Consider the following 27,405-nt stretch of genomic DNA (forward strand, 5'->3'; position numbering starts at 1 on the left):
TGGGTATACATTTCTCCGTTCAGTGCAGAACTCCACGATCGCGAATTTAACCACTCGCGAAATCATGGCGAAGTCACGCTTCGCGAAAATTTAGACTCGCTAAATATATGGCGTATACAGTAACAAACCATCATCTTTGCTTGATACACAGTAGGCTCATAGTCACGTTGTTACCATGCATACTCATCAACCCTTGTGTGGCTGTTAAAGCATATTTCCTATAATCTTCTGCCCATGATACATCAGTTTGCTTCTATCTTTGTCAAATAATGGCCACCCAATCTCTGTTCATTTAAATGGTAGAGACCTCCAATTAGAAAAGTAAAAATCATGTCATAGACAATTGTAAAATGGAGTCAGAGTGGAGAGAGAGTTTGTTAAAACCATACCCAAGCCAACGCCCTCATGACGGCTGCAGTGTGATACATGAACAGGAATTTCAAAATCCTTTTAAAGCCTCAATACATCAACACAAATATTGCCCACTCTTTAAAACAATTTCCTGAGAGTAATTCTGCAACAGTTACAGATCTGTCAGTACAGTAATAATCACTTAGTGACATGATAATCTTTAACAACCTAACTACAAGGTGAGTCATTAGTCTGTCTGTCTATCTAAATCTTTTCTGCCAGGATGAGCTCTGGATACGTGTAGGTTCTACAAAAATCAGCAGGTCTGCGGCTCTGGGTCAATATAACATTTTATTCTTTATTGGACAGTTTTGCTAAACAACGCAAACATACTGTAAAACGAGGGATGTTCGCGTGCATTTTAATTTCACGAGCACCAAGATCCGCGAAATGAAAATGCACGTGAAAGTTCTTGTCTACACTATACGCATTGAACGCCAGTGACATTTGCGAAAATTTCATACCACGAAAAAGGCCGTCGGCTCCAATTCGCGAAAATTTCATGCCATGAATACATCATGTTTTACAGTAAGTATTCCTTCCTGGCTTGTCTGAATTCTGTGATCGGAGTGAGTCCAATATTACTGTGATGCTGTCTTTGGAGTAGACTACTATATTAATGTAGAGTCAACCACTGGAGCATTGTTTGCCTTATTTCCATGTAATTTTTATAAACTGTGTTTTGAAGTCACTTAGATGAAATGCTGCCATAAGCAATACCTGTAACATGTAAGTCTTCTTCAGTCTGACTGGAGAATTTGTATAAAACTGTCCCTTTGAGAAGAACTTTCACTCTTTTCCACTTGCATTTTTTTTTGTTTCTATTGCAGAGTGTGTATTGCTTTCCCATTATATAATTAATCTGTACATATGTTTTGTATTATTTTTCTTGACTTGTATTTTTTTTTTTCAAATTGTTTAACAATATGAATTGACAAAAATGTATACTTCATATTATGTATCACTTTCTGTTTGATGGAAATAAATTGGATTGAATGAAATTCAATTGAAGACCAGCAAATGAGACATACACCTTGCTCAACAGTGTGAACGTACTCCATTCAATTGTCAATGACTGCACACGTGAGAGAAGAATTACTGCTGGCTGGACAGTGGAGGTTACAGAGTACATCCTTTTCAGCCATCTCTGCAGGTGGATGAACTCTACGCTGCCAAGTGTCTGGTTTCAGCAACTTCTTGGCAAGCCTGGGATGAGGCATGCTTAAATGCTTTCGTGAGGCTTGGAAACTAAGCTGAGAGTGCTGCCGCCACGGACTCTCTACTTCCGTATGAAGATTGCCGGTTCTTTCTTGGACTCTCATACAAAGTAGAGATGTGTTTATTGCTCAAGTCAACGAAGACATAAGTAGGGTGAGGAGACACGTGCACAAAACTTGACTTGATTTGGTGGAATAACTCTCTCAGAGCTCACAGATAGTAAGTATGCGCAGTACCGGTATTTCAACTTCTGCTTTGCCCACCTTCTTTATGTTGTAACCATAACCAGGCTTCTGTAAAAGTGGATATTTTCGTGTGAGTGCTTTTTCACGCTTGGCAGGGTAAGACAAATTTGCCGATTATTTAGTTCCACAGAGTCAAGATATTAGTGAAACATACAGCAAGCAGATATGTGTGCCGAAGCATGCATGCAGTGCATGCATGCTTTTATTTTCATGCTAGTTTCTGGTCGCATGAAAAGCACAAAAATTTCCTCACTGTGAAAATTTCCACTTTTACAGTATGATACATCAAATGCAGCTAACAAAGGTCTATGATAAGAAAGCTCACAGAGGTATTAAAATTTGTCAACCTATTTTGAAAAATTACAGCGAAATCATCTATCTAGAGCAAGTCATCGTGCAGTAGAGTAGCACATAACCTAAGTATGTATACAAATCAACATGACCATGCTAATTATTGCTTAATCTAGGATGCTAGTTCTTTTCATTAAGTTTTTTTCTTATTCTTTAATGTCTTAGGCAGTAAACTGATTATCTTTATTAACCCTGAGTTAAAGACCAGAATTATGGTTGATCAGCATTTTTAAAGCATCCCCTCTCTGACTGAACTAACTAAGCGACAATAAAGCCCACTGGAGTACTATCATATTGTAACATCCAGCACTCTAATGGCCAGAACTTCAGGTCTTGATGTGCTTATCCTTGTAAGTGCATGGTCAATTTGTATACTATATACAATGTTGATGGCAGCTGTAAGTTATAAGACCAATCTAAAAATGCAAAATCTGAGAATGGACAGAACATAACAGCAGAGGAAGAGTCTCTCTCAAAAGTGATGCATTTATTAAACCACTCCTCAAATAATCATGTTGAGTCATGTATTAAATCTAAGGGGATTTACAGTATCTTGAAGGCACTGGGTAAAATTGGACAGAGTGCAGGTGGCAATATATTAAAGGGAAAGTCCACCATGAAAACTGATTTGTGTGAATAGAAGCAGAAAAAAATTGCAAACAGGAGAGTGAAAGTTTGAGCAATTTCTGATGAAAACAAAGATAAGTAATGACATTTTTAAGTTGTGATCCATCAAACACAACTGGCAGTTCTGTGACGTCACGCACGAGTTCACCCCCCCCCCCCCTCCATTTGCTCTGTACTATACAATAAGAAGTTTTCATTTTCCCATCAAGTAAATTTCTAATTGTACATGCCCTGTAAATACAATCACTATAGAAAACATTGATACAACCCCTTCATGCAACAAAAAACAACAACAACAAAAATCATATATTCTGTCATCGATAGCAGCAAAGAGAGAGGGGGGAAAAAGATTTAATAGAATTTTATGTACAGGAAAATGGAAGGAAAGCAAATGTGGTATATCACAGAGTTATCAAATTATTTGATTGGTCACACCTTCAAAACCATCATTATCTTTATAATCTTTTAATATAATTTGGTTTAACTATCAGTTCCCTGTTCCTCTCATATTTCTGGTTTTAATCAACAAACTGATTTAAGGGGTTGACTTTCCCTTTAATGCTGAGACTGAGAGTAAGATTACCCACTTAGCTATGCCTGCACTGGATAACACTTGACCTTAAGTCCAACTTCACCTGTTTAGTGTCCCAGGGAGAGCTTTTGACTTCCCTGGTAATTGGATTGGGAAGTATAGCATCAGATCAGGAATTCAACCTACCTTGGAAATTTCTGAAGTTATAATCTGAGGATATTTATGGTAATATTAGGCTGCAAAATCTTATGCATGCAAAGCAATGTTACATCATCAATAGAAAGTGTGATTACCAGGATCAAAGAAATTGGGACGATTTTTTTTTTCAAGGATCTGCTGGCCTAGAAGTGGATTGTTTGTGATATTCTGTTAAAATTGTTTGTTTCCATCAGAAAATGTCTGTGCAAAGTGCCACTGCTTGTGTGAGATTCACTTGAGGATATTTTCTTTATCTTTTATTTTTGAAAAAAAAACAAAAACCTCTGGCTTTGGTTTGTTAACTCATTTTCACTTAAAATAGAAGATTATCATCATGCTGAAACAGTCCTGCAAAACAAATAAATCTTAAATTTACATACCATTTGAAATTGTACCTTGTATTCTGAGATCCTTGCAGTTATATGACTGGATATAAAAATTCATTCAAAAAACAAAAGCCACATTAAGTGAATATAGTGTGATTGCTAGAAACTCACAAGTAAAAAGTTGTGCAAGCTCTATATATTACCTCAGTGAGTCAAGCTCATCATAATACGACACAGGAAGTGCAAGTTCCTCCTTTCTGCCATCTCTGTTGAGGTCTGCTAGAGTTGGCGTGGCCAGGATGTGAGCGTCACAGGCGATAAATTCACTGGTCTGCGCAGTCAGATAGAGTCCGCAGGCAGAGAGAGTTAGGGAGAGAGAGACGATAAATTCAATCACAACAAAAACTAAAGAGCACTTGTGGTTTCGTATCTCTGAGAGACTTGTTGATATCGAGCCAGCGTGGGGGCTACTCCTCTGCAATCATGTTCAGGAGAACCAAACGGGAATATATTTTCAGCACCATATTTTCAAGGCGGAAGAAGAAGAGGTAAGACTACATATTGCTTTAGCTCTTGCTGTCTGGTCTCTCTATGCCTACATATAGACATAAGCTTTGCCAAAGTGCACTGCATAGGAGCTAAGTAGTGTACTGGCTATGGTAGTTTGTTATTAGTACCTACAATGCACACTATCATGTTTTAGAGTTTAGTGATGACAAAACTAGTTTTACATAGTCTTTACATGAAAAGCTAATTGAGTTGTATAAAACTTAAGTAAAAGCAGTTTGTCTTTTCACAAACTGGATTCTCTGAAGACCTGTGGAACTTCAACCCCCATTTGTGTGCGTGTGTGTGTGTGTGTGTGTGTGTGTGTGTGTTTCACAAAAAACAGCCCTTTGATTAAGATTTTGATGAGGTCACACTGTTTTTCTTTCAACTCGGTGAATTGGTCTGTTTTCACTTTTGATATTTCTAATGAATTAGTCAGTGCAGCTAATATCAGGTGTGACTGCATATCATAGAGGCAAGTTCATAGCCCTACAACAGTGTGATATGAATAGCATTCTATTTTTATCAATTCCTTTCTAAAAGACTTGATAGTGAAAGAAGTGGGAATGTATGTAACAACTCTGAAACTACATAAAAGATATTGTCTACGACTATCACAATTCCCAAGCTATAGCACTTCAATTACTGGTGATACTAAGTGCAACTTTCCTTTTCAAAGTTACAGATGTTAACTTGCTTGAACCAAATTGGGAATATCAAAGCACTTTACCAGGAAAACTTTGAGCAAAATCAGACAGATATGAAGAAAGAAAAAAAAAAGAATGTGAAAACACTAAAACAATGTTATGATACTTGAGTAAAAGGTCTTGGAAATGGTCTTACTTTGTTAAATTTTGCTGCATTTTAAAAAAAAAAACATCATTAACTGCCATGTTGCTTCCATTGGACTGCACTCATAAAAAATGTGAATCGCTATGTCGGGTACATTTCCCTTTAAACAGTTGCACAAGTAACATGGCTCTGCGTTGAGACATTCACATCTAGGTTAATTCCTCCAAACATTAACATGCTAAGTCTCGCTGGAGGAAAGCGTAATCCAAATTCCCAAGCAGCCTGGCACCAATGAAAGAACCGGGCGAGCTTGACATTTTGTGATAGATATAACTGTAGCACAAAAAAACAGCAAGCAGTTCTTCACATGAAGGAAACTCTCCGATTAGCTCAAACTTCTCGAGCACATACGAGGTCAGCTCCTCACTGCAGTGGGGCCTCAGTGCCACTTCCTTGCCGATTGTTGAAAGTTCCTCTTAAATTCCCCCTCTCTCGTTGAGTAACAGACGGCACACCGAGGGCCCTGCCAAGTGAGTTGGCAAAAGTTTAGAAGCCTGGACTTCTTCAAAAACGAGATCACCTCCAATAATCCTCTAATTTGCCGTATCAAATGACAGAGGCTACCTACAGGGAAACAGAGAAGGGCGAGTAGATTCTGCTACACAGAATGCTTTGGACCAAAATAACACCAGACCTTACGAACTCATGTCTTCTATTTCACATACTTCATACTGGGGGGGGGGGGGGGGGGGGGGGGAGGGGTGAAAACAAGCTAATCTTTATAAGTTAAGATTAGAAAGTATTTTTATCACAGCATTTTGCTTATGAATACTCTTACCTTTGTGTTGAAATTTCCGGTAGTTTTGACAAAATCTGAAACTCCCTCATCGAGTGATCTGCCATCTTGAAACCACTGTCTTGCAACATACATGGGAGGAATCTGTATAGTTTAAAAGAAAAAATGTAACTTTATTTAGAAATGAATCCTCGGTGACAAAAATCAAACAAACATCTTATGAGTATACAGGGTGATAATTGCATTCCCATATGCATAATTCATTGCATCATCATCAAAAGCCTATGTGCAACTGAATTATTGTATTTTATTACTTTCAAGCATTTTGAACTTTTGCCTCTTATTGCTGCTTTGTTAAACAAATTGTATGTTCAAATGAAACATTTATGCATAAAAGCATATTATACTGATTTGATTTTTCACTTTGTACATATTACATGATGCAGTAATAGGATTATTACAGAATACAGGAAAGTATCAATTTGGGGAGATTGACACAAGAAGCTGATATCACAGTCATTGAATGTTTCTATACGGACAGCAGCATTCCCACACAGAAGCTACAACCTACTCTCCACATTCTCAGGTCCTTAGAATTCATTGGAAAGAAGCCAAGGGTCACTGAACTTAGTGTTAATAGAATATCAGGTTCCAGTTCTCTTAAGTTCTAAATCCATTGCAAGCCTTCCAATATTACATGCGAGTCCCACACCAATCTTATGGGTTCATAATCAATGTACTATCAACGGGTACAGTAGACTTGCATTGGATTTTTAAAGGCCTTCAGACAGATTAAGCACTGCAGTGATCTGCTTTGAGTAAGCACTAGCTCTCACTACTCAGACTCTGAGAGCCACAAATTTGTGGCCACGGGGCAGAGCCATGAAACAAAATTTAGAAATAACTTTTTGACTTCGTACATCAGGAGCAGAGGGAGGGGCAGAGACTCCTTCCATCCAATGAAATTTGATGAATCACTGAATGCCTGACCTCCATGGTTTCATTACCAGTAATTTGTTTCATAGGGAGTTGTCTTCATGAATGATATATAGCGTAAGTCATTCTACCATGCTTTTCATACCTCTTTCTTGCTACAGTACATGACACACTTCATGAAAGTGAGGAAACATATTACTTCAAACTGAATGCTGTAACAGGCTGATTGATTGGGACCAGTAAAAAGCACAAAAGCAAAAAACAAAAACAGAGATTACAAAAAAAAGTAATAATTAACAGAAACAATGGTCTAAATAGTGATATATTCTGTTTATCTTCAATGTACTGATAAATAAAAAAGGATGTGGTAAATCTTTCCTTGTAAAACATACACACACAAAATATCATCTTTTCAGCAGATAACTTGCTATATGTGCACAAGTCATGATCTCACTACATTTACTTTCAAAAGTGTCATGATCTCACTACGTTTACTTGAAAGTGTTGTCATAAAACGTTAAGTCACTATTTAATTACTGTTGACTGCACCTCTGTACTCGAGGAGAATGGGTACATCTAATATCACTGATGGTGTATCTCGGCATAAAGTTGTAGGTTTACTTGATAGTACCTTTCATTGAACATCATAGCTTAACTTAAAAGGAAATGCTATCTTATACTAATCATTCACTTGATAGCTAAAAGCTGTTGAAAATGTGTAACACAACAATAAGCTATTCATGCCAGTATATAATTTGTTTGGTTGGGAAGATGGGGCTGATATGCTTTTTTTCTCTAAAAAAAAAATAATAATATGTGACCATGCATCACAAAACAAACAAAAAGTCACACCCCTTGATTTTATATAAGGACTCAAGAAAGGTGAAATGGGTCAACTGGGTCAATTTTAAGCTTTCCATATTTTCTGAAAGAGCTATATTCTTCTTCTACTTTACTCTTGAGTTTGGGATCATAAATTGAATTGGAAAGTGGGTTTTCAGCAGTTTTTCTACAACCCCATTTTTGGTAGAGTAGTGTGATTAGTTTTTTTAGAGGCCCCTTTTCATTTCTTGAAAATCCTTTGCACACTCTTCACTTTCAACTCTAATAACTTTTGAAAGGATAATGATACTGCTTTGAAAGTTGACATTTACATGGATGGAATGTGCTACTAGAGCATGCTCAATTTCAGCTTAATTTGATAATCCCTTCATTGTTGTTGCTGCAGTGGATTACATCATGTTTTTTGTCCCATTCATGGCACAGGTAGCACAGCTTCTATAGAATAGAATAGGCCCTGTACTTCAGAGCCTCTTTTCTCAGTTCAAATTTTTCCAGAGTGTGTGCTGTCTTTCCAATATTCATATAGGTAAGGAGAATTTGAATTGAATTATACATCATTTAAAAGCTTAGAGTCTGCTCTTTCAAAATCTGCCCTTAGGTAAAAAAATCCATGTCTGGCGACTTTTTGTTGGTTTTGTGGTGCAGGGTCACATATGCTCTGGAACAATTTTTTTTTTTGTATTAAAAAATATTATGTAGTCACCAGAAGTCATGTCATGCTTTCACTTTCTCATCCGCTCACGAAAATTCTTGCCACAATAAATTCTCATGCACTTTCAAGAAAGAAAAGAGAATAAAAAGTCCTTGTAAACAATCAAATGAATTATGAAATCTACTCTAGCACTAATTGACTCACTTGTCACATTTCTTGCATTTCTATAAATCACAGTTCAAAGAAAAAAAAAAGCGAAGTCTAAAAATCTGGCAGTGGAGAAGAGCCAAGATGAGTTTTGTAGATATGTATCATGTGATCTCAAGAAGAAAACACCGATGAGAGAGGTATTTCCAAATGACGTCTGTTCATGTGGGAGTGGGGCTCAGACGATCCTCACTGGCTGGCCCGTGAATCATCACGCGCCCGTCCCCACAGCTCTCATGAGCTGGTTGCCGTGTATTCCCAGGGGGATTTGTATGCATACTGCTCACTGTTCATACTCATGAAGTGACCTAAGCCATATCTTTGTAATACATTGCATGAAATGAAATTAAACTGAATTGGATTGATTGGAATCATAGCAAATTGAATTGAGTTGACCTCACTGCCTTATGAAAATTTGGATTTTCAGCTTTCACTTAGATTTTGTAACAATAATGAGCAGAATTTATAACATAAACATGAAAGACAACAACAAAAACATTCATCAATCACCACATCTTTATGTCAAGTAATATATAGTACTGGTCTACATTTGATGCATTAAGTATAGTTTACATCAAATTCACAAGTTAGTTGTAACATGCAGCCCTGAATTGACTAATCATAATGTTTCAAACATGCTTACAAATGGTATGATACACTGCACCTTATACGCATCATATCATGCACATTGTGAAGGATCTGTATTAATATGATTTTCACTTTAAAGAGATGACATACTGTACCATCAATAGCAAAGTGGATGACAAATGCCAAGGTAATAGTTCAGTGAAGCACATCAAAGACTGTTTGTAAGTTGTTATCTCATCTCCATTTCTGACCAAATGCTCTTTGCGATATCCCTTTAAAGGACAAGTTCACCTTCATTAACATAAGGATTAAGAGAATGCAGCAATATTAGTAGAACACATCAGTGAAAGTTTGAGGAAAATTGGACAATCGATGCAAAAGTTATGAATTTTTAAAACTTGTGTGTTGGAACCGCTGGATGAGGAGACTACTAAGGCTCGTGATGTCATTTGAGTACAACAGTATAAAGAAAATGTAAAGAAAATCCGAAATATTTTCACTTTTTTTGCATAATAAAAGAGCACTTGACTTGCCTCTTTCTAAAGGCAATGGGAATAATATTACCCATAACATATGTCAGTAACAAGTCAAGGGAATGTGTACTTTTTTCAAAAGATGAAATTTTGTGAAATTCTCTTTATATTTTCCTTATATTGTTGTACGCATGTGACATCATACCCTGCAGTAGTCTTCTCATCCAGCGGTGACTGCACAAAAACTTCAAAAATTCATAACTTTTGAACGGATTGTGCGATTTTCCTCAAACTTTCAATGATGTGTTCTACTAATATTGCTACATTCTCTCAATCCTTATGATAATGAAGGTGAACTTGTCCTTTAAAGAAATAAACCCTGAGTCTGGAAGTGAGTGCAACGAGTACTGCTACGTAGATATGATTTCTACTCCAGACCATAAAAACACTGCCACAGTGACAGGCTTGCTTGGTGTGTGATCACTCACTTTAACATTGCTATATATAAAGCACAGAGGATCGGAAAACACTAAACATAGTTGTATGAATCAGGAAAGCAATGCATGTCGGTTTACCAACACAAAATTAGCAGTTGAAAAAAAAGGAAGATGTATAGCTGAAGGTGTGCAGAACATCAAGCATGCAACACATCACATCAAGGCAGGTTTTCAAAGCAAGTTCAGTTTTTTTTAAACAAAGAATTTACAAAAAGGGGGGGGGTTCTCTTTTAATATTGAAAACTGATACAAAGCAAAAGATCTGAAAAGTCTGGGAGAAATGTACTAGTCTTTATTCAAGGTTAAAAAAAAAAGCTCATTAAAGTCACCTTGATGGTGTTCTATTCTGGTTTTCACAATTACCATCTTGGGTCATTTGACTGTGATATTGCGGGCATCTATACAGATTCTGAGTCATTAACACACACAAAAACAACATTCTGAGTCTTTTCATGAATTCGTGTTTGAAATGAATTTCCACTACAATGGAAGTGTGCTTTCCTCACTCTCATTTTATCTGGGAATTTTACCCGAAATATTCATGTGCATTCAGAAAATGCAAAAATACTAGTGATATGAATTTGCTCACTGAAGTTTGAGGAAAACAGAATGGGCCATTCAAAAGTAATGAATCTTTATGTGAAGTTTTGCTTAAATCCATGTGCCGTCATCATTGGATATGAAGGTTAGCCTGTTGAAGACAGGCTAATTTTGCTACAACACCCATCTTCCACAGATGTTTGCCCGAGTATACTAGGACTCATCCTCAACGGGTTAAGACAGTCCCTGATGTCAGTAGTGGAAGGTTACTACAAGAATATCAAAGAGAATCCACATATTTCTATTTCTCTAGTAGAATGAGAGAGCACTTGACTTGCATCCTTAAAGCAGGCAGAAGGCACTATATTATATTACATGAAACAGGTCAGAACAAGTCAAGGCTTTGTGTGCAATTCACTTTGAACAAAAAGATCCTTTTTTTGTGAGTTTCACTGACCTATTCTAATATTTCTGGATTCACTGAATCCTAATATCTTTGTTTGGGATAATTTCCCTTTAAGTAGAGTCATAAAGAAAACTCAAATCTTGGCTTAGTATAGAAAGTAGAGACATCTAGAGCATGTACGATAAATATTAGAAAAGTATATCTAGGTGATAGTCACAAGATCAAAAGTCATTTAGAGATGCCCATCAAATATCACATTAGGTGTCATACTGACACCCAACCTCTTTACATTTGATTTACGATTTGTCCATCACAATTGTGACCGATCATATGCAAAACATTTTACTGTATTGAATTGTGCCACGAAAGCTTTCCTTTGGTGTATAATCTTTCAGAGTGCTGGGTTTCAGTCTCATTACGTGCACAATTTCACATTCAATTCTATAATTATTACATTATTTTTGTTTGAATAGCCTGAACTACAATGTCTTATCAGTCTGGATAAAGGGTGAAACTTATAGGTTACATCAAACAAAACACTGGCCTACATGTACATTTTATTTTGATGCTGCCAGTGGGTTTTATTTTCTTCTACCTTTATTAATTTTTTTTTTTGGGGGGGTAGGGAAATTGTTATTTCTGTTTATGTATATGATATTGGTATGATTGTTTTAAGCTCGATTTATGTATAAAATCTTCAATAACATAATGCAATCACAGCCATTGATTTTATCAATACACTTGGATCAATTTTCTCTTCTTCTTTTTTAAATTCATGCATACACACATATAATATGTATGACTGTATTACCATGGTTTAAGGGGCAATTAGCAGAGATAAGCATACATCCTTTAATACACTCCTGTGTGTAGGGACCTTTTGTGTGAAAGGAGAGATGATCGGTTACAAACCATCAAGTCCTTGGGGGTGTCCAAGCACAGGTTTACATATTTGACTAAGGATGCCTCATCACTCTCACATGCCATACACCTGTGTTACATGTACTTCTCCATGAACTGTTCATAGGCATGAAGTCATTCCATAGACAAGGCCTGCAACACTAAAAGTGTCATGTGAGTTTTACTATAGCATGGCTATAATGTTTATCTAATCGGCTATCTGAGCCCTTCTCCTTCAGGGCTATACCTCCCTTTCATACTTAAATCTTACAGGCATTAATTTGATATACAGGCAAGAAAGCTGACACAAATTGATAACATAATATAGAGTAACTGTGTTATGACAATGCATAAGCTATGCTTTCTCATACATAGCATTTGCAGCAACATACAGAAAGCAAGCCAACTGTATGTACAGCAACTTGTAGCTTGTTACATGCAGTTCCAAAGCACAGCCTGTCTATGCTATGTAGTATAACATGTCATAAATGATGCTGCACTATTATGATTGCACAAACAGGTTTGAAACCATTATCTCCACAAATCTGATATTTTATTAACTGATGATGATAATATTCATCATCATCATCATTGCCATCACCATCACTTTCATCACAATCACTTTGTGTTCATGAGCAAACTGATCACCTCTTCAAAGTCTCACTGTAAACAGGGTTGTCAATTTTGTACATGGCACTGCAGTATTCTGAGGGCTGAAAAGCATATATTGGGTGGAAAAACAGCATTCCTGCAGCAGTTCCTGCAATAGGCATGTGTAGTAATACAATTTGGGAAAAACAATGTTTTTCTTGAAATCTGTGATTTGATTTTATTTTATTTCATATATATATATATATATATATATATCCCTAGTTGGCACCTTAGGGAGACATATTGGGGGGAAGTGTCTTCATTAGGGAGACAACTGGTCATTAAGGAGACAATTTTCGTGTCTCCATTGCGTAAATTGCCATTGAACATGTATTTTAAAATTTGCATATAAAACAAATGGAAATGTCTTCCAAATGACCCATCTAGGAGTATATATATATATATATATATATTTTTTTTTTTGGGGGGGGGGGGGGAGGGGGAATGGAAACCAGCACAAAACACTACAAAACAAGTACAGTTGGCATCTCTTTGTATAATATCAGACATCTGCTAGATTATGTACTAGTAATGAATTGTAGCTCTCAGCAAATAATTATCATACTTAATGAGACTAAGAATTATTACAATGAAAACCCTACTGCATTCTGTGTTATAATTTTAGAGTTTCGATGACTAGATAGCACTTCATGAATATTATGCTTGCTCTAGCATTAGAATATCCACTTTCACGCTGGAAAAAAATATTGGCAACAATCACAAATGTAACTTGGTCATTGCACAAAGAAATTTCAGAAGATTTTTGTAGGAGTATGAACTTATATTTTAATCCATACATGGCTAGAACACTTTCCTCCAGGATTTCACTGCCTTGACAAAAGTGTTAACCTTTCCATAATTTCTTTCTTTGAAGCAGGAAGTAAACGAACGTGTTACTGCATTATAAGTGAAACTGATCTCATTACTGGGTGCATAAACAATTCAGCTTAATCACTGCTAATGGTGGTACCTGGATCCAAACGGACAACCACGGGAAACCTTTAAAGAGAAAATAAGTATGACCCCACTCTCATGCACAGGATAATAGTATTGGTGGGACTGCCAATTTTCTATCAAAAGTGAGTGTACAGTCTGTAGTGTGATACATTTCATGCTGCTTTGAACCCCACAAAGTCCCAGAAACCATCTATCTTTTCATATAATTTTTGCTATTCATTTTCAGTGTTTCACAAGAGCAAAAAACAAACAAACAAACAAACAAACAAACAAATTTAGATTTCTTTCATAAGCTGGTATATTGTAGAGGTAGGTACAGACCTTTCCTCAGAAAAGTAAAACTAGAAACATCTTTATGGTGACGGGGGAAATAATAATATTATATGACAGAGAAATTGACTGCCTACTGAAGATACATTGTAAGCCACTAGTTCTCTTTGCACTTCTAAATATGTTCTGGGAATCAAAACAAATGACTATAAGTGAAACTCTCTCAGCAGCCTTTTGGAGCCAGGCTACTTCACAGTTCATGATTAATACTCTCATGGGTACCTCACTTGTCATCTTACTTAATGCTATTAGGTCCTCAGGATAAATTTTGCTTCAGAAATAATCATCTTATAATCACTAAATTGGCAACTCTGAATTACACTGGATATCTGGTATTGGAGAAAGATTAGATGGAAATTGTGAAATTCATTAAAGGGATGTCATAGTTTTGGTTGAGATGGGGGATTCAGATTTTAACTCTCTGTAAGATAATTAGAAACCACCTATAAAATATTAAAGACCAATACAATTCTAAGAGGAATTCAAAGTTTATTTGATATCTACAATCAGTTTTGAAATAGCTGAGATATATCCAAAAACAAAGTACACGTTGTATGTAAAACAAAGTGGTCTTAATAAAAGGTGGGTCACACCTTCTAGAAAGTTATCTAGGACCCCGTTTACAGTGCGAGGCTCGGCCCAGCCCCGCTTCAGTGTAAACGCGCAAAAGGCCAAATGCGCAGCCAATTTAAGTCTGGCTTCCAAACCCTCTGCCCGTACTATTTCGCTATTCAGGATATTAACCCCCTCAACGTCGAAAGCTAGTATAGTTTAAGGTGGTTTTGTCCTGCAAAGGATTTTTCCTTCGGCAAAGGCCTTTGCCCGAACGGCGACTTCGTCGCCACGGAATCCAGTTGGCAAAGGGTCTGAAAACCAGACTATACCAAATTGCGTTTGTTTACAAGCAGAGCGCCACTACGAATATTGAAAGGTTTGAATTAAAAGCGCGGCCGAGCCCGGCAGTGTAAACAGACAGTGGGGCTCGGCCCCGCAATTGAGGCTGGGCTGGGCTGCGGCTTGGCCGCGGCTCGGCCCAGCCCCGCTCTGTAAACGGGGTCTTTGTTTTGGGGTATCTCAGCCATTTCAAATAAATTTACATTATGTTCATTTAAGGGAGAAGCAGGAACTGTAATACTCTAAATTGTGTTGCCATTTTAAGAATCACTTATGAATATAGTGATTTAGAGGATTTTCATAATTCTGCAACCAAAACAACCAATTGTAAATTAATAGTACATAGCTTGAATGAAAGAGAAATGTTTTTCCCTTCCTTGTTAAATACTGACTATATCAAAAGGTACATGACCAAATCACACAATTGAGTATCTGGGACTTAATGGTTCAAGTGTCTCAGAATACAGTCATAATTCAGTAAGCAAGAGGTTTGTAGTTACCTGGTTTACTTTTAAAATCACTTTCACTATGTGTTTTTTTTTTCCATTCTATCTGTGGATGCTTTCATAAATCTTAATAAAGCTGAATGTGCATGGTCATGACATGAAATAAAACTACAAACAACTACTTACATGAGGACCTCTGAGCTATTAAACTTCACTTTCCTTTCCAACCTTTGTAAAATGGTTAAAGTGAAGACGTTGAACAACACTGGCCCTTGGTCTTGATTCAAGGCATTCCACCATATTTGTACACATACATGTACCTCCTTCTGTCACATTCAAATATCCCAGCCTGGGATACTTAAAGGGGATGGTGACGGGGCGATCGTTAACGGGCTGTTAACGATCGCCCCGTCACTGTACAGGCATGCTAACATGGAAACATTAAACTGCACATTACTTTAATATGAGACCATTTTGAAGCAAATAATTTTCACAGAACAATAGATATGTGATAATGTACTCTTAAATGAATCCCACAAGGATTGGAACAATCATCCCCCAGCATTCCCATTGATTCCCACTGATCAGTTACTAGCCATCCCCTTTAAGGATAGATCAAGTTATGCTTTGTAAAATGAATTGAGTGATTGTTCTATTGCTCAACACCAGTATGGTACTACAGATAATTTCATGTCGTGAATCAAGAAAGAAATGACACTGAATTGCATCTTCAAACATGGTCTGATACTATCTGATAATATCAATCTGACAAATATCAGTCAATGTAACACATACTTATCATGGCACGGGATAATGTAACACCCAAGTAGGAATACCATATGTGTACCTGGCATCCTATTTTATTCTATAATTTCAAGCTTTATAGCAAATGCATTTTTAATCATTTTAAACCCTAAATCTAATATGAAATTAGTGATTCAAAACATACTTGTTGTTAACACATAATATTGTGTTCTTGTCCCCTTTTTTATCTTCCCTCATCATTCACAAAACATTCATTTCACAATAAACCTGAAAGGAAAAGGTGACTGTTTCAAAACTCACTTCTGAGCAAAGCATCAGAATTTCTGAATTTGCAGTTTAATGCAAAAATCACTCATTAAAATTTTTAAATGGTAAAGAGAAATTGTAAACATAAACTATTTGATACAACACTGAAATATGCTCGGCATGCAAAGCTTAAACCACATTTTTCTCTCAGCAGAATGTCCTGGTCTGGATCTTTTTTAACAGGAAGCTACCTAAGTGAAATATAAATCCATGGGAAGTCCGCTAATGAAATGTGTTCAGAACACTCACTGAGGTAATGGTGTATGTTTTCCTCTCCAACAGGGCAAACTCACTGGGGACGGGGTGAGTAAATTCAACATGCAAAAAATGTGACTTTCTCATTCAAAGTGGATTTAAAACACTACAAATATCTCATGATGTCTAACTTTCATGGATATCTAAAAGAGAGAACTAAGATTTGATACCCCTTCCAAGAAAAAAAAAACAAAGCAAAAGAAAACGAAGATAAAAGAAAACAAAGACAGGTAGGGCTCCCTTGACTTACATTGACATGCACAGAAGTTAAGCATAGTATAAAAAGTAAAGCTTAGGCATAAAAGACAGGAGTGCTACTGGATGTCATCTAAAAATTCTTATAATCTAAGTTTGAAAGATGATACAGTTGGTCTTATATTTGTCAAAGTTTAATCCCAAACTTTCCACAATTTCAGGAGTGAGAATTCAAAATATTATATCATTTTTGTTTTTGTTTTGTTTTTTCAAATTCAATTGTTTTGCTTATGTATCTTAGGTTCCCTTACTCGACTGTATTGAGTCTTTGAATGCTAGACAAACTGCTGCTGTATGGGATATGTACAATGTATATAGTGCAAAATTGTGACTTTGGCAAGCTCAAGAGTTAAAGGTACTGTTTACCATTGGGAGCAGTGATTCAAAAAAAAAAATGTTTGAGATACACATTTGATGCATATAAATGTGTAGGTCAGTTGTATCACAAAACATCCTACCATATAAAATTTTTGCAATAAAGCCTAAAATATAAGGAGATATCACTATTCTTCTCATTAAACCATAAATGTAGACGGTTTAGTCTGGAAACATTTTTATTATTACTATTGTTCACATTTTGTATATTTAATACTTGACATTGATTATACTGATTAACATTTTTACATTGGTTGTTTCTATCCCTAACTCACATTTTAGAACTATTTTGAAGCACTAAAGCTGGGTTTTTGTTTCATCTGCAAATGGTAAATTATGCCTTTAACAAATATTTACATCCCAAATTTTACTCTTTCCTGTCTCTTCAACTATGTTTTCTAAGGTGTAAGAAGGCATGGGGACTCCTTAAAAGACATGCATGCTATGAAATTAACATGTGCGCACCCAGGGGTAGTTTGTTTATTTTTTGTTTAATCATAATTCATCAAAAACCGTACTGTGAACAATCCTTTTCTTCACGTGCAAAAACTTTTGCTTCCTCTCCTAACCCGTTGAGGACGAGTCTCAAGTATACCAGGGCAAGTGTCTATGGGAAATGCGTGTTGTAGCAAAATCAGTCCGTCCTCAACAGGTTAAAATTTGCTGGCAATGCGGATACACTTGACGTGTAGCACATTGAAAGTGCCTGATCATGAGAGCAATTCACCAGATACATCATGGCACAACCTTGTAATGAAGACAATGTTGTAGAAATATCAACGGATGTATAAATATCCTAGAAAATATATCATAAAACTGTGTCACAGACCAGTGCTGAATACACCCATAGGTTGTCATGGGTCCGCTTGGCTGTGTGCCACTTTTGCTATTCAATTAGAACTGAACTGGTGGGATCTAGACACACACAATCACATGATACATGCAATCTTAATAATATGCACACAGAATATACTGAGGAATTTGTTGATAGCAACCACATTTGTGCGCATGTGGATAGCAAGCTATAGGGAGCATTCACATGATGAAGAGCACCATGTATATGTGCATTGTATGCATACCATAGAATGTAGTAATTCCACCCTTTTCAATGCTACTGATATTGTTGCCAATCAAAAATGGGTAACAAAAGTTTTGAATGAGTGAAGCACTCAAAATCACATTCCTAACAAATCAAACACGCAGTTTTACTACTGCACATTGTCAGCACAACAATCTAACATGCAAACTCTCCTGTTTAGGACACTCCTTAACAGGCAAGTAAAAACACATGTGATTTCAATTTAACGTGTCCTTCCATGCAACTGACCAAGTACTCTGGAAAAAAGGGTGATGACACATCCTTGTGGGTAGTGTCTGTCAATATCAGTCACATTAGCAGTCAACTGTCCTTAGGGCAAAGACTGTGTGTTACCCTCTCTATTTTCAGTCTCTTGCATAAGTCAGTATGTACAATATGGATAATACAAATAAAAACACAGAATTCTCAGAGTAGAAACTATACAGACCTATTCTACAGCCCTGCAATAATTCTTGAGGCACTTGATATTCGAAAACACAAATGTTTTATTGAACAAATACATTTTGAATTTTGTTTTGAAAGTATTCAAAGACGTTACATTTCTAATCTGTGAAAGTAATTTATTCCAGAAATTGGGTGCTGCACATAATTATTACAATCAATAACCCCAAATTAGTTTTGATAAGGGTTATGAATTCAATTTTTTCCTATGGGAAAGCCAATAATGTATCACTTTTAACCCTAATCAGGCCGGGCTTTTTTGGCTATGCTAAGACCGGAGGGCGGATTCCGTCCCCCCCCCCCCCCCCCCCCAAGACCTCGGCCATCAGAGGAGGCGGATTCCGCCCTCCCCCCCCCCCCCCCCCCCAGATCTCAGCCATCAGAGGTGCAATCAGGACGAAATTTGGCAAGTCATAATCTACAGGATTGTGCCATAATATTTTTTGAAACAATCAATTTTTAATTTTAATTAATTAACTATGCAAATTAAGCTCAAGATCATATTTTAGCCTAATTAAAAGCATTGAGAGCCTACTTTTTGGTCTGCAAATCTGTTTTGGCATATTCAACAATTGTACATCACAAAAACTTCCAAAAGTCATTTCAATTCTGATGTATTTTATTGTTTTCAGAATTTTTTATGTATTTCTGTTTTTCAACTTTTGTTTTTTCTGTTTTTTTATTGAAAATTGTCCCTGACCACTTTTCTACCATAATTAGCATAAAATTAATCAATGAAAGTGATCAATTGTAAAAATAATCAGGTTTTTATGACTTTCATGACAGAGCACTGTTTTCCATAGGAAATGTACACAAAATTGTGCCTGTTTTGGGGCGACATGCTGTTACAAAAATGGGCATGGCTTTGTAAAAATATGCATGGACATTGCAAATTTGGTCTCAAAAGTTGCACGAGACTTGAACAAAGAAAGTCAAGAAGCCTCGCGACAAGGTCTTCTCGCGTTACAGAATTACAGCGCGAAACGTCGAGGGGGGCAGATTCTGCCCCCCCCCCACCCCCTGGCTCCTTTAGGGTTAAAAGGTAATAAGTACCTGCAGTGTTTTCTCGTGAAGCAGAGATCCATCAGGGCGTATGTACATCACTGATCCATCTGTAGTACATATTACTATATCTCTCTGCCCATCTCCATCCACATCAAACTGTAATGAGAACAATAAGCATTATCAAGGCTACTATTACAACACACAGGATCCAAACATTAGCACATTCATGGGGGGGGGGGGGGGAAACAACCTACCACTAAGTACCAGGATATCTTACCAATGAATAATACTCATAAAAGACATTTTGCAGTGTTTTAAGCTTACTTTTCTTGAAACACACTTTACATGAAATTGATGTCAATCCATAGAAAAAAAAAATTACATTTATTTTTCATTACATATCGGCTTCACAAATGTATCAATCTATACCCGTACATAGGTTCTGTAAGATGTAAAAAAAAAATGATAGCAATGCTTTGCTTGAGTACCACAATAATAAAAGAAAGCATGTAGTTCTCATAATATATCAGATGAAATCACCAGACATGGAGAAATTAACATGAAACCATCACAGCTTAGCTACCCACTCATGAGTACTACGAAGTACAAGTACTTAATTCTCCCAATTACATTATATTATTAAAATGAAGAAAGAAACTTATGTATAAATGTTGTGTATGAGATTTCATGCAACGCTAATCAATCCACAGAACTGTAAACAAGCAATAGCCCTTTCTGTTCGTGTCATATGCGGAGACTCACAAACTCAAATCATCCCTTATTTGGGTGGGTCATGAACGATCCAACACTTGTCTCACATCCAGTTGCCACGCTATTGTCAAACAAACTTTACAAACTTTCATTACAATGGCAAGAAGGTGTAAACAAAGTGCAACATTTGTTACAGAACAACAGCCACAGCCCCAAGCCTCCACACTTGATCAGGGTCAGGTGACAGCAAACAAAAGAGCATTGAGGAAAACATGTCTTTGAAACCTACCAGTATGGGACGTGCGTGTATTGTGCTATTGGTGAAGTGGTTGGGCCAGTGAGATCCAGAATGTGGTTTCAGGTTGCCCCCTTCCACGATGCTGATTGTTCCATCAAATGTAGCTATGACGACGTCAGGGTGACCATTTGCATCAATATCAGCGACCAGCGGAGAGCTGATGATGGGGCTGTTGCCGACATGGTAACTCTGAATAATATCAACATCATAATGACACCTGCACAGAAGATAATCATAAACAAGAAGGTTGTGTTCATTAAAGGCCAGCATGCAAAAAAATGTCAGATTGGTGAAAATCTGATGAGAGGAGAGATAATATACATTCCGATTGATTGAATGTCTTTGCATCATGTATAATGTACCTTGCTTCATTTAACAAGACATGAACAGTTCATATTTTATAGATTTGCATCAGACACAAACTATGTCTGCCTACAGTATGCATAAAAAACATTAATTACATGACTGTGTGCATCCTGAGCAGAGGTTCACTTCACTTGCTCTAAGTTACTAGAACTGAGAAAATAATGTGTGGTGTGAATGTGAATGTGTGGTTCCAATATTATGAATATCACAAAGAAAACTCCTTCACATGATTTAAAAGAAAAAAAAAGTGGAGCAGTCATTAAATTAACCAGGGTACCACTGAAAGTTGTGAAAAGAGTAGCATGTTTTGTGGTCTGGTATAGGGGCTTGCCTCAGGATGCCTATTTAAAAGGCATGATGGCAAACTCATGTAAGAATTGTGGGGCCAATGCCCTCACATATTCCCAGAGTTCAGAAGTACACCAGACACTAGATTTCCTTACAAAATGTTCTGCATCAAATGAGTTTGAGCAATTATTTTAGACCAAGTCATGATACAGGAATGGCATCATCACTGGCAGATTGCTGACAAGAAATTGTAGCTCATCTTTATACAAAATGTGCATACACACTGAATTACCAACAAGTTGATATTCACTTTCACTTGTGTCAAGTGGTCAAAAGATTTTATTTCTTTTTTTGTTGCATATTTGGGGAGTGTCCCATCAAATCAGTTCTAAATTAAAACATACTTTGATCAATACTAAATAGGGGAGTTATACTTGTGAGCCATACATATTGCATAAATGACCTTTTTTTTCATACAAACATTCCAATATCACAAGCAAACTTGCTTGAAAATAGTACTCCAGGCTTTCTCTGTTCTGTTTTTGTTTCTTTTCTTATTGAGCATGTGACACAAAAATTGTGCCAAAGGATGATATTCACTTTTGTAAATGATTATGAGCTCATGTCCACATCCTGCTTTCTTTTTGAATGAACTCTATCACTATCTTATCACTTAAGAATTGGACAGAAGATTACATGCAAAGCTGTGAGTGTAATTAATGTACCACTTCTCTAAATGAAAATGAAATCAACAATTCTTCTTAAATGGAAACTTCTTCTGGAAAAATCATAATATATGACACTTCTCAAATTCATTAGCAACCCTCTTTGTATTGCATCTAAAATTTGGCCAAACACTGTTCTTTCACTAGCATCACGTTTTCTACCAACTTTCCCCTCAATAACCATTAAAGACAAGCTGATTTTGCTACAAAATGCATTTCCCATCTAGACAACAGCCCAAGTATACTCAGGACTAGTCTTCAACAGGTTATTAATATTAGAATGGGATGAAACTTATTCATTAAATTTCTTTCCTCTACCCTTTAATGTTGAGGGCCTCTTCAAGCCCCTTCAAGTAAAGAGATCATTTATGTCATAAATGTCACTTTGTGACAACAAACCCGAGAATTGCCACATGTCAACTTGACGAGATGTCACATGTACCTGATCCCCCCCCCCCCCCCCCCCAATATAGAATGAGGGATAGGAAGGTGACTTGCCTTGAAAGTTGAAAGCAGATATGAGAGACAATTGACAATACCTACGACCAGTGATAATAGGCAAATTCTTGGTGGGCATCCTTCGTGTCCCCCACACCACATGCTTAACAAATCAGCCTCTCACTGTCCTTGTCACAGTAAATGCCTCTACGTGCTCCATTTATCAGGGCCAGAAATGGATGTGGGGGCTTACCTGTATATATATCTCAAGTCCCCCACAAACAACAACAAAAAGCTTTTTCTATGCAAACTATTGAAAACTTCTACACTAACAACATTATGTACTTGACACATGGATGGAGACATATACAGACAGATCCAAGAAACTCATTAGTTAAATTTACACACTTCTCAAACAAATGCATACATCACAATAAAAAATGAATAAAACATTGACCAAGCTGTGAATGACTAATAGTTTGTCCAACTGGAGCAACATTAACCACAATGTTTTTGACAATAAATGTTGATAATGCTAATTTAGTTTGTTTAGAGTGAAAAGTTTGTAAGGGTTAAACACACAGGGTGACATAGATTTTAACCTTAGAAGTGGAATTTAGATTACCAGGTATGTATCCATAAGAGCACGATCATGTTGAGCAACGCATGGCGGCATTTATTTGATGGCTCAAAATGTTCGCTAGAGGTTACATGTACCTTCCAAGAACAAGCTGAAATCAATGCCAAAGCATAGTTTTTAGGTAATGGTTACCAAATGCATATATTGCATAAGCACTTTAATGTGGTGGTTGTCACCACTCTGTCTATACACTGCCATTCAGTTTCTCTATGTATGCAGTGTTTGTACAAGGTAAGTTAGCATCCCTAGCTCAGACTTTGTCGTAATTAGTGGAGACACTAATTGGGACAAGAGGCAGTGTGTTTCATGAAGCTACGAGTGTCTAGGCTTATCAAACCCTGACTAACGTTAGACCTATATTAAAAGGAAATATGCTGAATTGTGGTTCTAATCAATTATTATTACTACGTTCTAGACTAGACACTAGACCACACGATTTCGTTTGGAACAGTCTTGTGAAGTGTAGATTAATTACTGTCTACATGTTGATGTGATGTATGCGTGCACCCATGCATATTAGCTAACAAGGCCTGCAAGGGTAGGGTTGTTGTTGTTGTTGTTGTTTTGGTTTTAATAGCGTGTAAACTAGGGTAAATTAGTGAGAGTAGTCTCAGTACCAGGAACTGTATACGCCATATATTTCGCGAGTCTAAATTTTCGCGAATTGAGACTTCCCAACGATTTCGCGAGTGGTTAAATTTGCAATCATGGAGTCCTGTACTGAACGGAGAAATGTGTACGCGTACGTAACATTCATATGAGGATCAGCGTCAACATTTCGCGTGTTTTAAATTTCGCGAATAGCAGCCGACTCGCGAAATTTGCAAAAATAAAAACCTCGCAAAATATTCGGCGTATAGTGCACTGTAGAGCAGTAATTTACAGCAAAATTAGTGGGGGTGGGTGGCATGAGGGAGTCTTTTCCCAGATTATCTACACTCCATTCATTAATTGATAAAATCTCATAACTGTTGGTTGTCTATAAATCACAAATATTTTTCTTCACACCTGCACACATGACACGACACACACTCTCACAAGTTCTAAAACCTGCTGTTGAAATCTAACGTTGGGTAGATTTTCCACATTAAGCAGAGGGCCGGGGGCCTCAGGGCTGGGGTGAAAGGGCAACATGGTTGATTAACTTTTTAGTTTGGGGGTTTTCATCAAAATTTTTTTTGCATCACCCAACCATCCTGATCATAATTTCTCACCAGTCTTCTATTCAAACTCTCAGTCTTGTGCTGTGGGCATTTCTGATTCTTTAACCTTAACATAGTCATTAAACCGCCCCATTATTAACGTTACATCATGACATGACATGAGGGGAAAGTAACGTTAAAGTGTTACATTATATCTGCATAAATACAGACTAAATTGCTATACTCGTGGTGTTTTACAGTGCAAATACAAGTAAAGTTTAGAATCTGAGTGTCAACATTAGGTAAAGGGCGAGGTAAACGTTTACTATTTAGTGTGTAACTAGAGACTGAATATTGACCGAAAATACACTCCATTTTCTTATCCGTAGTAATTGTGCTAACATCGGGTAACAAGAGAAGAAGAGTCGCAGTTGGTGCCGCATAGGAACCCAAAGTGGAGTCTAAAAATAGGGCAATGTGTGTGACAGGCGTACCATCAAACACATTAAAGCATGCTGATACAAACCCTTCCCGAGAAACTCCGTCCCCATCCACGATATACCCGGTCAGTGTTGCCAAAAAGCCACAAATAACAGTGACTAATCGCGGGAACCAGGCAGCCATATTAAAACCAACACAGTAAGTTACAGAGCGGCGTTATTGAACGCAGCGCTAGCGCAGCGTGCGTGTGCAGCAAACCGCTAGCTAGAGATCTACGTACCACGATTTTAGCAGACGACTTTGTGCACAAAAGCTATATCGCCCTCTAAAGTTCAAAGGTTGCTCATTCACTAGCAGAGCGTCGGGGATCAAATGACGCGCCTGGTTTTGCGTCCACGGCGCCGCACAATAAAATTTGAACATAGATCAAAGTTCAACCTATCGGGGACATTCACACACGATGCTGAGTGCTTCTGCTCAGGCAGTATTTTACAAAAGATGACACCGTTGCTTGCTCATAGTTACATCTAATTCATGGCCACTGGATATCCATTTCAGGTAAATAGGAATGTTTGCATATCATACATCCAAATAATGATGTTATTGTATATTTTCTGGCAATGGTGATGGATGATGATGATGCGCATCATCGACGAGGTTGGGTCATTCCTATCTAGGCTCTGAAAGTTCTTACAGAGTCCATGGCAACGCTTATTCCGAAGTTGTTGTTGTTGTTGTTTTGGTTTTAATGGCGTGTATCACTCATGATTGAGTATTTACGCATTCTCAGTGTGTTGCTCTCGCTACAATGGCAGTGACGTGATTCGGTGATTTTGATGGTGTTAACAGGTGGTAGAATCGCAGATGTAGACATGACATCATTTTACTAGGCGATGAGTTCACTCCTTAATGGTTGACCCAAACTTTCGATGATCATCCACCAGAAAAGCGTCCGAGAGCAGAAGAGGTTTTGTTATTCTTTTTTTTTCTAAGAGGCCTAACAATCTCACTGTTTGATATTGGTTATGAGGTGAAAATAAGCTTTCTTACTTGCCGTTCATCAGATCTTGGAACATATTTTCTTCTCCAAATCATTCACCTGTTCCCCGTTTTCCAATATGGCAATATTTTTTATTTTTTTTTTAGTATAAGGAGTATCTGGACCGAACTATTTTCATCATTAATCAATTTTGATTAGCTACCAGCAGCACTATAGTTGCCTTGCAGTTGCTGTCAACTGTCCAAAAAGAAAAAGGCAACACCATTTATGGATACTTTAAAAACTTCTTGAGCTTTTTTTCTTCAACCTTACCTCGTCATTCTAGTGGATAATCGTGGTAAGCATCATTATTTCTATCACATCATCATCTTCATTGTCATATAGACAATCTTTGTATTATCTTAACTAGACTTCTATAAAATTTTTCTTCGAATTCTTGTTTGCGCCATCCCTTCAACTTGAATTGTATTGTATTGAAACGCGCCTTGTAAGGAAACAATACACACTTGTAAGTAAAATACTTTTAGTCCCCTCAAAAGAACTTTTTCTTTTTCCTCAATCTTCGAAGGGCTTTGCAGCCTTTCACGAATATTTACTATTGGCAATACATGTATAAGAGTTAAATGCTTTGCTTAAGGGTACAACAGCTACTGGCACCAACGGATTTGAATCAGGGACCCTGCTCTCGATTGAGAGTTTGTGGCCTCACACTTTTGGAAATTAATGAGACACAACCATGTTCAGCGCCTGAGGCTCAAGATTCAAGACTCAGAGTCAAGGCTCCAAATCAGTTTTGACAAATAGGCCTACCCTGACAGTCACTCACGGGACACCCAACATGAACTGGATGGTCAAGGCTATAGTTTGTTTTTGCGAAGACTTTTTTTTATAAAGATTTCTTTGCAGACAACAATGGATAGAAGGGTGTAATGTTTGCAAACTCTACTCATGAACATGCGGAGATAACTGACCACACTGTTGACAAAATGTATTCACTAGGTCGGGTCACGAGTATGTTTGAATGAGTCCTATGTCGCTACATTCAAATTGCAAGACACGTGTTAGTGTTGTCTGCTGGCATGTGTACTTTGGTCTGGCGTTTGCAAGGATTTTATGTTTAGAGATTGATTTAGGCGGAAGAGCAAATTTGCTTGGATTCCCCTTAGTGCATATAGAAACATGCCTTTCGAGATAAATAGCTGAATTCCTCGTACGATTATTAATTGCATGAACTGACCTAAATTATCCTTTATCCTACTCACCTCTTCTCAAGCCCTGGCCTCTTCCCTTCTGAACTTAATTCATGGAACTATTGGCAGGATGTATAAATATTCAAGGATTGCCTATGAGTTCAATTTAAGTTGCCGAGGAACCTTGTGTCGATGCTAGATAGTTTGGGAGTCGATTAAAATAAGTGCAGGTGTGTGTCATCGACATTGTTTTGCCAGCCCCATCCTAAGCTCTCTTTTTTTTTCAACTGAAATTACCCA

General features: G+C 37.2%; 1 protein-coding gene across 1 annotated transcript in view; it reads right to left on the reverse strand.

The window, feature by feature from the left end:
* The window catches only part of LOC139737597 (uncharacterized), a 47,269-nt gene extending 22,170 nt beyond the window's left edge, over positions 1-25,099 (reverse strand). Inside the window, exons 1-5 of the mRNA XM_071648277.1 lie at positions 25,001-25,099; positions 20,867-21,092; positions 19,915-20,022; positions 6,088-6,189; positions 4,112-4,239 (exon numbers count right to left, since the gene is read on the reverse strand). Of these exons, the coding sequence (XP_071504378.1) occupies positions 4,112-4,239; positions 6,088-6,189; positions 19,915-20,022; positions 20,867-21,092; positions 25,001-25,098 (662 nt within the window). The 5' untranslated portion in view covers position 25,099. The remainder of the gene's footprint in view (positions 1-4,111; positions 4,240-6,087; positions 6,190-19,914; positions 20,023-20,866; positions 21,093-25,000) is intronic.
* Positions 25,100-27,405: the final 2,306 nt, after the last annotated feature.

Source organism: Diadema antillarum, unplaced genomic scaffold (assembly GCF_040938485.1).
Source record: "Diadema antillarum isolate AM-2024a unplaced genomic scaffold, OU_Dant_1.0 seq00000696_RagTag, whole genome shotgun sequence".
Lineage (NCBI taxonomy): Eukaryota > Metazoa > Echinodermata > Echinoidea > Diadematoida > Diadematidae > Diadema > Diadema antillarum.